This window comes from Heterodontus francisci, chromosome 7, assembly GCF_036365525.1.
Source record: "Heterodontus francisci isolate sHetFra1 chromosome 7, sHetFra1.hap1, whole genome shotgun sequence".
In the NCBI taxonomy this organism is placed as follows: domain Eukaryota; kingdom Metazoa; phylum Chordata; class Chondrichthyes; order Heterodontiformes; family Heterodontidae; genus Heterodontus; species Heterodontus francisci.
The window spans coordinates 135,489,239-135,503,844 of record NC_090377.1 but is presented as its reverse complement, the minus strand read 5'-3'; the positions used below and the strand labels follow the sequence as shown (position 1 = coordinate 135,503,844).

At 50.9% G+C, this 14,606-nt stretch overlaps 1 protein-coding gene across 1 annotated transcript in view; it reads left to right on the top strand.

Annotated features, from left to right (window-relative positions):
* acadl (acyl-CoA dehydrogenase long chain) overlaps positions 1-14,606 on the top strand; it is a gene marked incomplete at its 5' end in the record, with an annotated part of 159,340 nt that overhangs the window by 105,638 nt on the left and 39,096 nt on the right. The window contains one exon of the mRNA XM_068036310.1: positions 8,680-8,766. Within this exon, the coding sequence (XP_067892411.1) occupies positions 8,680-8,766 (87 nt within the window). The remainder of the gene's footprint in view (positions 1-8,679; positions 8,767-14,606) is intronic.

The window sequence follows — 14,606 nt, the reverse complement described above, 5'->3', positions numbered from 1 at the left end:
ATTAGAAAATGTATGCTTACATTTTTGAGGGATGAAACAGAAAGACAATAACCAGCTGACAATGGGAAAAAATGGGTGGGAGAGATTTTAACTCTTGGGGGCTGATATTTCAAAAGGGGCCAACAGCAACTTGGGTCCTCTTATGCATATATCCCAACCTGTGATGTTGTGGCTCTGCTCTACTTGTTGACTGCACATGAGATACTGTCGCTGAACATGATGAGCTGCAGTCCATAGCATTACAAATGATGCTAATAGCGCTTTCAAATGCCCAATTGTGCAACATTTGGCCCTCCACGTGCCATGATATTTCTTGTTATCTATCTACTCAATCACATCTGCAGTTCCACCTTTGATGGCCTTACTCCAGTAAAGCCCTTACTCTCTCTAACCTTGATCGCTGTCTTGGAATAGCCCCCATCTCTGCTCCCTTAGGTCCAAGGGATGTAGACTAAGACATTTAGCTATTCATCACCAGATCTTGCTGGACCACGTCAAGCAATTTCAGGTGCTGCTCTCCTGCCAAAACTGCTTACCACTCCAGCTACATCCTGGAATGCAAAGATAACCTTCAGCATCTCTCTTCCACTACCAACTCCACCCTGAACACTCACCTCCAACAACAAGTACGAGGAGCTCATGGACTTTTTTGTCGCTAAGATTGAGACCATCCATTTGACTGCCTCTGCCTCATCCCACCCTAACTCACCAAGCCAAAGTTTCCCCCACCCTAGCCTCATCTTTCTGTAGTTTTTCTCCTGCTCTCTCTCAAGCTTATCTCGTCCATGAGAGCCACCTCCTGCTCTCTCGAGTCTGTTCCCACTAAATTGCTGAACACCCAGCATCCCTTCCTGGCCCCTGTGTTAGCTGTTTTTTTTATTCTTTCATGGGATGTGTGCGTCATTGGCAAGGTCAACATTTGTTGCCCATCCCTAGTTGCCCTTGGACTGAGTGGCTTGCTCAGCCACTTCAGAGGGTAGTTAAGAGTCAACCACATTGCTGTGGGTCTGGAGTCATATGTAGCCCAAACCAGGTGAGGACGGCAGATTTCCTTCCCTAAAGGACATTAGTGAACCAGATGGGTTTTATGACAATCGATGATACTTTCATGGTACTATTACTGAGACTAGCTTTCAATTCCAGATTTTTTTGTAATTAATTGAATTTAAATTCCACTAGCTGTTATGGTGGGATTTGAACCTATGTCCCCAGGGCATTAGGCCTGGGCCTCTGGATTACTAGTTCAGGGACATTACCACTGCGCCACCATCTCCCCCATTATTGCAAATTGTGGCCTTTCCTCTGGTACTGTTCCATTCCCTTTCAAATCTGCCGTCGTCACCTCACTCCTTTAAAAGAAAAAGACTTCTACCCTTACAAACTATTACTGCCCCATCTCCAACCTCTCTTTTCTCAAGTCCTTGAATGTGCTGTCACCTCCCCAATATGTTCCCATCTTTCCCAAAACTCCATGTTTGAACACCCCAAATAAGGTTTCTGCCTCACTTACGGCACTGAAATGCCCCTAATCAAAGGCCCTGTCCACCACTAAAATCACCTACTTTATCCACCTGAGCCCATCTGCTGAAATCCTCTTGACTGTTCCAACATCCTCCTGGTTGGCCTCTCATCCTCCATCCTCTGTAAAGATTTTTTTTTAGATTAGATTAGAGATACAGCACTGAAACAGGCCCTTCGGCCCACCGAGTCTGTGCCGAACATCAACCAGCCATTTATACTAATCCTACACTAATCCCATATTCCTACCAAACATCCCCACCTGCCCCTATATTTCCCTACCACCTACCTATACTAGTGACAATTTATAATGGCCAATTTACCTATCAACCTGCAAGTCTTTTTTGGCTTGTGGGAGGAAACCGGAGCACCCGGAGAAAACCCACGCAGACACAGGGAGAACTTTCAAACTCCACACAGGCAGTACCCGGAATCGAACCCGTTTCCCTGGAGCTGTGAGGCTGCAGTGCTAACCACTGCACCACTGTGCCGCTTCATCCAAGCTCTGCTGCCAGAATCCAAACTCACACCAAATCCCTTTCTTCCATTACCCCTGTACTTGCTGATCTACATTAGCTTTTGGTCCAGCAACACCAAGTTTTAAAATTCTCATCCTAGTTTTCAAATCCCTTCTTGGCTTCACTGCTCCCATCTCTTTAACCTCCTACCCTTTTTGAGTCATCAGGAAAATGCTGGAATCTATCATTGAGGAAGTCTTCACAATGCACTTGGAAAATCATATGATCAGACAATGTCAACAAGGTTTTACAAAAGGGAAATCGTGCTTGACAAATTTATTATAGAGTTTTTTGAGGATGTAACTTGTAGGGTAGATAAAAGGGAGCCAGTAGATGTAGTGTACTTGGATTTCCAAAAGGCATTCAATAAGGTGCCACACACAAGGTCAGGGCTCATGGAGTTGGGAGTAATATTGTTATAGTTGGGCATGGATGGAAGATTAGTTAATTGACAGGAAGCAGGGAGTAGGGATAAACGGCATTTTCAAGTTGGCAGGCTGTAACTAATGAAGTATCACAAGGATCAGTGCTGGGGCCTCAGCTAGGTACAATCTATGTTAATGTCTTAGTCGAAGAGATCGAGAGTAATGTATCTAAGTTTGCTGCTGATACAAAGCTAGGTGAGAATTTAAGCTTTGAGGAGGACACAAAGAGGCTGCAAAGAGATATGGACTGGTTAAGTGAGTGGGCAACAAGGTGGCAGATGGAGTATAATGTGGGGAAGTGTGAGTTTATTTACTTTGGTAGTAAGAATAGAAAAATACAATGTTTTTAAAATGCGTGAAGCTTGTAAATGTTGATGTTCAGAGAGACTTGGGTATACTGTACTTGTACAAGGAAAACAAAGTTAGCATAAAGAAATTAGGCATGTTGGCCTTTATTGCAAGGAACTGGAGGACAAGATTAAGTAAGTCTTGCTACAACTGTATAGGGCTTTGGTGAGACCATACTTGGGGTACTGTTTTATCTCCATATCTAAAGAAGGAAATCCTTGCATTGGAGGCGATACAGCGAAGATGCACTGGATTGGTGCCTGGGGTGAGAGGGTTGTCCTGTGATGTGGCTGAAGAAATTAGGCTTATACACTCTGGTGTTTGGAAGAATGAGAGGTGATCTCATTGAAACACACAAGATTCTGAAGGGGCTTGACAGGGAGAGGTTGTTTCCTCTGGGTGGGGAATCTAGAACACAGGACACAGTCTCTGAATAAGGGGTCGATTATTTAGGACTGAGATAAGAAATTTCTTCACTCAGGGTCGTGAATCTTTAGAATTCTCTACCCCAGACGTTTTTGGATGCTCCACTATTGAGTATATTTAAGGTTAAGATAGATTTTTGGTCCTTCAGGGAATGGAGGGATATGGAGAGTGGACGGGAAAGTGGGGATTGAAGCAGCAGATCAGCTGTAATTGTATTGAATGGTGGAGCAGGCTTGAGGGGCTGTATGGTGGTCTCCTAGTTCTTATGAAAACTGCATTACTCCAATTCTGGCCTCTTCTGCATTTCTGATTTCCTTTTCCCCACCATTGGCACTGTGCCTACAGGTGGCACTAAACTCTGGAATTCCCACCCTAAACCTTGCTGCCTCTCTATCTCTCTCTCCCACTTTAAGATGCTCTATAAGGCATGCCTCTTTGACCAAGGTTTTGGTCGCCTGCCCTAATATCTCCATACAAGGTTTGGTGTCGCATTTTATCTGATCACGCTCCTGTGAAACGCCTTGGAATGTTTTACAATATTAAAGGTCCTATATAAATGCATGCTGAGTGCAGAGTGAGTCCCAAACACAGCAACTGGTGGGTTGAAAAGTTGATGTTGTGGGGAGAGAAATTCTGCAGCTGGAATTGAGCTTTGAGGCAATTTCCAGGGCCACGCAATCATGGGGCATGAGAGGCCCTGGCCTTCATTTGTGACATTCACATTTTTTTCATGTTTTTCTATATATTGTACCGTCAAAGCTTATGACAAACGAATATTCAGTAGTTGCACTACCATTTCCCAAATGTGGAACGACTTAGCATCAGTATGTCACGTTTTACAGAACTGCATTTGCAAAGTTATACAAAATGTGAATTTCAGGGATTATCTAAGCTCTGAAGGTGATGTTTCTTCTTTATCTGGTTCAAAGGATTTTTTAAGGTATAGGAATGCGTAGATACACTTCAGATTTTTTTTTGTCTTTTGTGGCACTTGCTAAAAATTTCGAGAACGTCATGAAATGAATTGTTTTTTGAATTGCAACAAATACATTTTCTGTTTGTGTAAAGATTGGGCTTCCTGAACTGCCTCAAATAGAAACACTGGAGAATGGAAGTAAACTATTATAAAATGTGGTCTTGAGAATGTTTTTCAAAAGTTGTATTCAATGTGCCTAGGAATTGAAGCTGAACTGGTTGTAGGTGTCACTTTGCTGTCATGTAAGCAGCCATTTTACACAAAGCAACAACCCATAAACAGCAAAGAACCAGTTAATCTCTTTTGTTTTGATCTGGTTGGTCAAAGGAGGAAGGTTGGCCAGGAACAACATTGAAATGCAATAAAGAACATTATTGAAAGACTACCAAGGAAATAAGGAAAGAGCTCAGAATAGTGCGATAATTAACTGAAGTATGTTCTGGTCTCTATTATAAAAAGGATATTTATTTTAAATTCATTCATGGGATGTGGGCGTCGCTGGCCAGGCCAGCATTTATTGCCCATCCCTAATTGCCCTACAAAAGGTGCAAATTGAAGGTGCAAAAAAGCTTTACAGGAATGATATCAGAACTAGCAATAAAGATCTTTTCTCCAGGAAAAAGAAGACTGAGCAGTGACCTGATAGAGGTCTCGAAGATTATGAAATGTTTTCATGGGGTAGATGGAGAGAAGGTCTATCAAGTGAGACCAGAATTAGGAGCAATTAATATAAGATAGTCACTGATAAATTTAATAGCGAATTCAGGAGATACTTCTTTAACCGGAGAGTGGATAGAATGTGGAACCCGCTACCACAGGGAGTAGTGGAGGCAAATAGCGTTGATGCATTTAAGGAGAAACTAGATAAGCACATGAGGGAGAAAGGAATAGGATATGTTGATGGCCTTAGATGAAGAGGGTTCAGAGGAAGTTCATGTGGAGCATTAACATTGGCATGGACCAGTTAGGCCAAATAGCCTATTTCTGTGCTGTAAATACTATGTTATGCTTTGTAAACTCAAGAGATATTAGAAGCGCAAACACAGCCTTTGAGAAAAACCTAACAAAAAGCTGTGAAACTCATTATTAAAACATTCTTCCAATACCATGCAGTACAACAGCATTTGGAAAATAAACTAGTATTTTAAAAGGTAAAAGTGCTGGTGAATAGGAAAATATAAAATAGATATTAATAAATGTTTTCTACAAAGACTCATTTAAAGAGGAAAACAACTTGTTGAGCAATTTTTGCATTATAGTGAGTATCTGATTGAAATAGTTGATGAGATAAAAGCATTGAAGATGAACAAAATCTGCTTAGCCAAATAGCATGTAACAGGGAGGAAATCTGTGGGGCACTGTCAGGGTTCCTGGCACTCCTCTCCTTTTCCATGTATTCTCACTAGTAGAAGCCAGTGTAGTACTGATACTTAAAAAAGGAGACAAATCTGGCCCAGGCAAAGACAACACTTTGATTAAAGGGAAATCTGAACTGTATATAAATTAAACTAGTAATTCAAACTCTTATTTATAAGGTAGTATTCTATTTTAATCTATTTTATTTCTATTCATAAAATGGGGTGGAGGGGAACTATTGGGATAACAGTCCAATAAATAATAGTTAAAAGCTGCTTGTTTAAACAGAGGCCTCTCATATCTTGTTACTATGGAACCATAAAGAGCTTTTAGTGTCTCAAGGCCATTGTATCTAAATGGTTTCCTGCAGTAACCTTTACTGAACCTTTCTATGCAACAGCTAGGTGTTTTGCACCGCAATGATTTAGAAAAAAATAAATACATAGCTGATAATTGAAGTTTTTAAAACTATTTATCAGTAATGTAGGGAGAAATAGCTGGGAGAGGTTAGTGAGAACATGTGTGGGAGCTGCTATAACATCAATAGAACTAGCCAATAATCCAATCTAATTCTGGGATCTTAAATCAGTTTAGTTCCTCATATTGTCAACTCTATACCTCCTCTGGTTCAGCAGTTTGTGTAGTTTTTTTTTAGATTAAAGCATTCACTTTGTTTAAAGACATGGAATAAAATAAAATAGCGACAGAAAGGATGCTGTCCAGAATTGTTTGAAACTGTTTGACAGTTTTTAAATGGGTTCTGATTGTGCAATCTTTCAAGAGTGTGTCGAGCCCTGCCGGTTTCCAACTTTATTTTACCCTTCTCTGTGGAATATTGGTACTGGGGAATGCATCAATTTCCATTTCAAGCACCACATTTTGGTGCCAAACATTCCCACGTCAAGTTTAACATGACACACACAATAAAGCTCCCTCTGCTCTGCACTGATATGCCTCAGAAGATAACCGATACTGCACTTGTTCCCACAACAAACCCTGAGCAAGATTGTTGATTTAATGCTAATTAATGTTACATTGGGGCAGTTTTGTGCTGTGGCCCATGCCCACTTGGAACTGAATTGAAATTGTCCAAACTCAAACTTGTTTCATGTAGTCGTCGTACGATTGACTAAATATGCAAATGATTAACTTTTAATACTATTTATACAATAATCAGATGTGAAACTAATTCTGAGGAAATGGCAAGTTTGGTTTTCACCGGCCAAAGTACCAACCCTCCTAAAGAATGTTTGCTGTAAAATATGATTAATCGCATCAAAGATGTTTCAATGTCTAACACAAATAAGGAAGCATCTGTAGGAATATTTTTCTTTGGATTATTTTTGGTTTGCCTGTAACTATTTAAAATCCTCCACCAGATTATTTGAAGAGCAATCTATAGACCAGCCCTTATAAGGCTGACAGATCAGTGCTGTGCATTTTTTAAAAAGTTCCACTTAGCAAGTACAGTTTTTCTTTAAACTTTCCAGACGGTTTTTCAAAGGTCATGCTTTGCTCCTCTTCTCTCTCTCCATTTTTCTCCCTCTTCCAGCATCTTTGTGCTACACCTTATTTCACAACCGCAAGGTCAGCTAGGTAACTTGCTCTTAGACCTCTTGCACTACCCTGCCCAAATCACAGAACTGGGTTCAGGAAGTACAGCTCTTCCTTTATCCAACATTTACTTTTCAGCAAGAGAAAAGTCATTTTATTTATTCTTTCATGGAATGTGGGCGTCACTGGCAAGGCCAGGATTTGTTGCCCATCTTTAATCGCCCTTGGCAATTGAGTGGCTTGCTAGGCCATTTCAGAGGGCATTTAAGAGTCAGCCACATTGCTGTGGGTCTACGTAGGTTAGACCAGGTAAGAACAGCAGATTTCTTTCCCTAAAGGACATTAGTGAACCAGATGGGTTTTTACAACTATCGATAGTTTCATGCCACCATTACTAAGACTAGCTTTGAAATCCAGTTTTATTTATTGATTAATTTTATTAATTAATTAAATATAAATTTCACCAGCTGCCATGGTGGGATTTGAACCCGTGTCCCTAGGGCATTAGCCTGTGCCTCTGAATGACTAGTTCAATGGCATTACCACTGCGCCACCACCTCCTATGTAAACATGAATTCTAAAAAGTAATCTACACTTTGATATAGATGAGAAGTAGTGTAGCCAAGAGTATGGGCCCACAGCACTTAAGTGGTAATAAATTGGTAATTTCTTTGAGAAGTAACGGGCCAGCTTGTGGAAAATAAATGGTCCCACTGGTTCATGTGTGTGTGATGTTGCTGAAGCAATTTTCTGGAGCAGAGTAGAGGGAGCTTTAGTCTGTACGTGATCTGGGAGTGTTTGCCGCTGACACTCAGCTGTATGAAAAGGAAAGTTTTCCACCCCCAGCACCAACCTCCCTCACCTTGGCAAGTACAAAACTCACAAAAAAAGGCGGAGAAAAAGGTTATATAACTTTGGAGCAGACAGAATTTTCCACCTGCAGCAGTTGCTCTCTTCTTCAGTGGCAATATTTTTGAAAAGATGGCTTGTTAGCAACTAAGATCTTGCCTTTGTTTTATTGTTCAGTTTGTGGTAATGTTGCTGAATATTTAAATCTGTTCGAAGCTTTGAAAAAAAAGGTACGCTGTAATCCATTGAGGACAGAGAGTTTCCCCAGCAGGTCAAATGTTTAATCCAAGGTGTAATTGAATCTCACAGATCACAAGGTCCCAGGTTCAGTTTCTGGTCTGCTGATTTGGCTGATTGCAACTGGGATGTGGTGGTGTGTGATACCCTCAGCTCGAGCACATTAAGGTTAGGGAGTGAGTAATCACCCATGGAAATGTGCATGTTTTGATACGGGGTGCAGACAGGAGCTGGTCTGATCAAATTGTCTGCTGGCACCACTGTCTGTGCTCACACTTGAAGACGAGCCATTTACACCAGGATACAGGAGGTCACCCCATACCCATTGAAATGTATCTCAGTGGGAGAAAATGAGCAAAAAAGTGATTCTGTAAAGCTGATGTTCTGGTAATGAGATGATCTTATGAGATTGACAACTGTATGAATGGTATTTCTGGATTTCAAAGAATAATACACTTTTTTTTTCATATAGGGCTTCCGAGCTCCAGAATAATGTAGCCAACCAATGTGTACAGCTTCATGGTGGATGGGGATACATGTGGGAATACCCAATTGCTAAGTAAGTCCTAATTTATGTCATCATTTGCAGTTGCTTTAAAAGGAAAAGGAAGCCGAGGAGAAGTACTTATTGCTCAAAGTACTCTGCAATGTTTATTAAAGATGTGCTGATAAATCTGTTGTACTGTTGGTCACAGTATGTCAGGCGATACTTTGCTACAAACGGTAGTAGTATTTGAAGGCTGCAAACTATAATTAATTAAAGACCGCAATTGTTGACAACGCGATCGGTAGGTGGCGCTGTTTTGGCACATGCGCAGATACAGCATGTGCCACGAAAACGTCACAGCCTGCGACTGTAGCAGCTGCCAGGACTAAAGATGGCGCTGCTCAAAGAATCACAGAGATGAAACCTAACAAACATGTGGCAGAATACAATGGCCGGAGTGAGAGAGTGGAGCGGGCCGGGGAGAGCAGCGCGGGGGCCGGGAAGAATAGCGCGGGGAGACCAGCGGTTGCGATGCCGGGGGGCGGGGGAGAGAAAGGGGGGGGGGAGAAAGAGGGAGAGAAAGGGGGGGGGAGAAAGAGGGAGAGAAAGGGGGGGGGAGAAAGAGGGAGAGGGAGGGGGGGGAGAAAGAGGGAGAGGGAGGGGGGGGAGAAAGAGGGAGAGGGAGGGGGGGGAGAAAGAGGGAGAGGGAGGGGGGGGAGAAAGAGGGAGAGGGAGGGGGGGGAGAAAGAGGGAGAGGGAGGGGGGGGAGAAAGAGGGAGAGGGAGAGGGGGGGGGGGAGAAAGAGGGAGAGGGAGAGGGGGGGGGGGAGAAAGAGGGAGAGGGAGAGGGAGGGGGGGAGAAAGAGGGAGAGGGAGGGGGGGAGAAAGAGGGAGAGGGAGGGGGGGAGAAAGAGGGAGAGGGAAGTGGGGGAGAAAGAGGGAGAGAGGGAAGTGGGGGAGAAAGAGGGAGAGAGGGAAGTGGGGGAGAAAGAGGGAGAGAGGGAGGGGGGGAAGAAAGAGGGAGAGAGGGAGGGGGGGAGAAAGAGGGAGGGGGGGAGAAAGAGGGAGGGGGGGAGAAAGAGGGAGGGGGGGGAGAAAGAGGGAGGGGGGGAGAGGAGGGGGGAAGAAAGAGGGAGAGGGAGGGGGGGAAGAAAGAGGGAGAGGGAGGGGGGGAAGAAAGAGGGAGAGGGAGGGGGGGAAGAAAGAGGGAGAGGGAGGGGGGGGGAAGAAAGAGGGGGAGGGGGGGAAGAAAGAGGGAGAGGGAGGGGGGGGAAGGGAGAGGGAGGGGGGGAAGAAAGAGGCAGAGGGAGGGGGGGGAAGAAAGAGGGAGAGAGGAGGGGGGAGAGAGAGGGAGGGGGGGAGGGGAGGGAGAGGGAGCGGGGAGAAATTGGGAGGGAGAGAGGGAGGGGGGGAGAAAGAGGGAGGGGGGGAAGAAAGAGGGAGAGGGAGGGGGGGGAAGAAAGAGGGAGAGGGAGGGGGGGGAAGAAAGAGGGAGAGGGAGGGGGGAAGAAAGAGGGAGGGGGGGGGGGGAAGAAAGAGGGAGAGGGAGGGGGGGAAGAAAGAGGGAGAGGGAGGGGGGGGAAGAAAGAGGGAGGGGGAGGGGGGAGAGAGAGGGGGGGGTGAGGGAGGGGGAGGGAGGGAGAGGGAGGGGGGAGGGAGAGGGAGCGGGGAGAAATTGGGAGGGAGCGGGGAGAAATTGGGAGGGAGGGGGGGAGAAAGAGGGAGAGTGAGGGGGGGGAGAGGGGGGAGAGGGAGGGGGGAGAAAGAGGGAGAGGGAGGGGGGAGAAAGAGGGAGGGGGGAGAAAGAGGGAGAGGGAGGGGGGGAGAAAGAGGGAGAGGGAGGGGGGGAGAAAGAGGGAGAGGGAGGGGGGAAGAAAGAGGGAGAGGGAGGGGGGGAGAAAGAGGGAGAGGGAGGGGGGGAGAAAGAGGGAGAGGGAGGGGGGGAGAAAGAGGGAGGGGGGAGAAAGAGGGAGAGGGAGGGGGAGAAAGAGGGAGAGGGAGGGGGGAAAGAGGGAGAGGGAGGGGGGAGGGAGGAGAGGGAGGGGGGAGGGAGGGGGAGGGGAGGGAGAAAGAGGGAGGGGGAGGGGAGGAGAAAGAGGGAGGGGGAGGGGAGGGAGAAAGAGGGAGAGGGAGGGGGGGAGAGGTAGAGGGCGAGAGGGAGGGGAGGAAGAAAGAGGGGGGGAAGAAAGAGGGAGAGGGAGGGGGGGAAGAAAGAGGGAGAGGAGGGGGGGGAAGAAAGAGGGAGGGGGAGGGGGGGGAAGAAAGAGGGAGGGGGAGGGGGGAGAGAGAGGGGAAGGGAGAGGGAGAGGGGGAGAAAGAGGGAGAGGAGCGGGGAGAAAGAGGGAGAGGGAGCGAGGGAGAAAGAGGGAGAGAAAGTGGGGGGGGGAGAGAAAGTGGGGGGGAGAAAGAGGGAGAGGGAGGGGGGGGAGGGAGAAGAGGGAGGGGGGGAGGGAGAAAGAGGGAGAGGGAGGGGGAGAGGGAAAGAGGGAGAGGGAGGGGGGAGAGGGAGAAAGAGGGAGGGAGGGGGGGAGGGAGGGAGAGGGAGGGGGGGGAGGGAGAAAGAGGGAGAGGGAGGGGGGAGGGAGAAAGAGGGAGGGGGGGAGAGAGGGAGAGGGAGGGAAGGGAGGGAGAAAGAGGGAGAGGGAGGGGGGGAGGGAGAAAGAGGGAGGGGGGGAGAGAGGGAGAGGGAGGGAAGGGAGAGTGAGGGGGGGGAGGGAGAAAGAGGGAGAGGGAGAGGGGGGGAGAGAGGGAGAGGGGGGGAGGGAGAAAGAGGGAGAGGGAGGGGGGGAGGGAGAAAGAGGGAGAGGGAGGGGGGGGAGGGAGAAAGAGGGAGAGGAGGGGGGGGAGGGAGAAAGAGGGAGAGGAGGGGGGGAGGGAGAAAGAGGGAGAGGGAGGGGGGGGAGGGAGAAGAGGGAGAGGAGGGGGGTGAGGGAGAAAGAGGGAGAGGGAGGGGGGGAGGGAGAAAGAGGGAGAGGGAGGGGGGGAGGGAGAAAGAGGGCGAGGGAGGGGGGGAGGGAGAAAGAGGGCGAGGGGGGTAGGGGGGAGGAGAAGAGGGCGAGGGAGGGGGGGGAGGGAGAAAGAGGGAGAGGGAGGGGGGGAGGGAGAAAGAGGGAGAGGGAGGGGGAAAGAGGAGGGGGGAGGGAGAAAGAGGGAGAGGGAGGGGGGGAGGGAGAAAGAGGGAGAGGGAGGGGGGGAGGGAGAAAGAGGGAGAGGAGGGGGGGAGGAGAAAGAGGGAGAGGGAGGGGGGGGAGGGAGAAAGAGGGAGAGGGAGGGGGGAGAGGGAGAAAGAGGGAGAGGGAGGGGGGAGAGGGGGGGAGGGAGAAATAGGGATAGGGAGGGGGGAGAAAGAGGGATAGGGAGGGGGGGGGAGAAAGAGGGAGAGGAGGGGGGGGAGGGAGAAAGAGGGAGAGGAGGGGGGGGAGGAGAAAGAGGGAGAGGGAGGGGGGGAGGGAGAAAGAGGGAGAGGGAGGGGGGAGAAAGAGGGAGAGGGAGGGGGGGAGAAAGAGGGAGGGGGGGAGAAAGAGGGAGGGGGGGAGAAAGAGGGAGAGGGAGGGGGGAGAAAGAGGGAGAGGGAGGGGGGGAGAAAGAGGGAGAGGGAGGGGGGGAGAAAGAGGGAGAGGGAGGGGGGGAGAAAGAGGGAGAGGGAGGGGGGAAGAAAGAGGGAGAGGGAGGGGGGGAGAAAGAGGGAGAGGGAGGGGGGGAGAAAGAGGGAGAGGAGGGGGGGAGAAAGAGGGAGGGGGGAGAAAGAGGGAGGGGGGAGAAAGAGGGAGAGGGAGGGGGAAGAGGGAGAGGGGGGGGAAAGAGGAGAGGGAGGGGGGGAGGAGGGAGAGGGAGGGGGGGAGGGAGGGGGAGGGAGGGAGAAAGAGGGAGGGGAGGGGAGGGAGAAAGAGGGAGGGGGAGGGGAGGAGAAAGAGGGAGGGGGAGGGGAGGGAGAAAGAGGGAGAGGGAGGGGGGGAGAGGTAGAGGGCGAGAGGGAGGGGAGGAAGAAAGAGGGGGGAAGAAAGAGGAGAGGGAGGGGGGAAGAAAGAGGAGAGGGAGGGGGGGAAGAAAGAGGGAGGGGAGGGGGGGGAAGAAAGAGGGAGGGGGAGGGGGGAGATAGAGGGGAGGGAGAGGGAGAGGGGGAGAAAGAGGGAGAGGGAGCGGGGAGAAAGAGGGAGAGGGAGCGGGGAGAAAGAGGGAGAGAAGTGGGGGGGGGAGAGAAAGTGGGGGGAGAAAGAGCGGAGGGAGGGGGGGGAGGGAGAAAGAGGGAGAGGGAGGGGGGGAGGGAGAAAGAGGGAGAGGAGGGGGGAGAGGGAAAGAGGGAGAGGGAGGGGGGAGAGGGAGAAAGAGGGAGGGAGGGGGGGAGGGAGGGAGAGGGAGGGGGGAGAGGGAGAGGGAGGGGGGGGGGAGAAAGAGGGAGGGGGGGAGGGAGGGAGAGGGAGGGGGGAGAGGAGAGGGAGGGGGGAGGGAGAAAGAGGGAGAGGGAGGGGGGGAGGGAGAAAGAGGGAGAGGGAGGGGGGAGAAAGAGGAGAGGGAGGGGGGGAGAAAGAGGGAGGGGGGAGAAAGAGGGAGGGGGGGAGAAAGAGGGAGAGGGAGGGGGGGAGAAAGAGGGAGAGGAGGGGGGGAGAAAGAGGGAGAGGAGGGGGGGAGAAAGAGGGAGAGGGAGGGGGGAAGAAAGAGGGAGAGGGAGGGGGGGAGAAAGAGGGAGAGGGAGGGGGGGAGAAAGAGGAGAGGGAGGGGGGGAGAAGAGGGAGAGGGAGGGGGGGAGAAAGAGGGAGGGGGGAGAAAGAGGGAGAGGGAGGGGGGAAAGAGGGAGAGGGAGGGGAAAGAGGGAGAGGGAGGGGGGGAGGGAGGGAGAGGAGGGGGGGAGGGAGGGGAGGGGAGGGAGAAAGAGGGAGGGGGAGGGGAGGGAGAAAGAGGGAGGGGGAGGGGAGGAGAAAGAGGGAGGGGGAGGGGAGGGAGAAAGAGGGAGAGGAGGGGGAGAGGTAAGAGGGCGAGAGGGAGGGGAGGAAGAAAGAGGGGGGGAAGAAAGAGGGAGAGGGAGGGGGGGAAGAAAGAGGGAGAGGGAGGGGGGGAAGAAAGAGGGAGGGGAGGGGGGAGAAAGAGGGAGGGGAGGGGAGATGAGGGGAGGGAGAGGGAGAGGGGAAAGAGGGAGAGGGAGCGGGGAGAAAGAGGGAGAGGGAGCGGGGAGAAAGAGGGAGAGGGGGGGGGAGAGAAAGGGAGAGAGCGAGAGAGGGGGGGAGAAAGAGGGAGAGGGAGGGGGAGGAGAAAGAGGGAGGGGAGGGGAGAGGAAAGAGGGAGAGGAGGGGGGAGAGGGAGAAAGAGGGAGGGAGGGGGGAGGGAGGAGAGGGAGGGGGGAGAGGGAGAGGGAGGGGGGAGGAGGGAGAAAGAGGGAGGGGGGAGGGAGGGAGAGGAGGGGGGAGAGGGAGGGAGGGGGGAGGGAGAAAGAGGGAGGGGGGAGAGAGGAGAGGAGGGAGGGGGGAGAAAGCGGAGAGGGAGGGGGGGAGGGAGAAAGAGGGAGGGGGAGAGGGGAGAGGGAGGGAAGGGAGAGTGAGGGGGGGGAGGGAGAAAGAGGGAGAGGGAGAGGGGGGGAGAGAGGGAGAGGGGGGGAGGGAGAAAGAGGAGAGGGAGGGGGCGGAGGAGAAAGAGGGAGAGGGAGGGGGGGGAGGGAGAAAGAGGGAGAGGGAGGGGGGGGAGGGAGAAGAGGGAGAGGGAGGGGGGAGGGAGAAAGAGGGAGAGGGAGGGGGGGGAGGGAGAAAGAGGGCGAGGGAGGGGGGAGGGAGAAAGAGGGCGAGGAGGGGGGGAGGGAGAAAGAGGGCGAGGGAGGGGGGGGAGGGAGAAAGAGGGAGAGGGAGGGGGGGAGGGAGAAAGAGGGAGAGGGAGGGGGAAAGAGGGAGGGGGGAGGGAGAAAGAGGGAGAGGGAGGGGGGGAGGA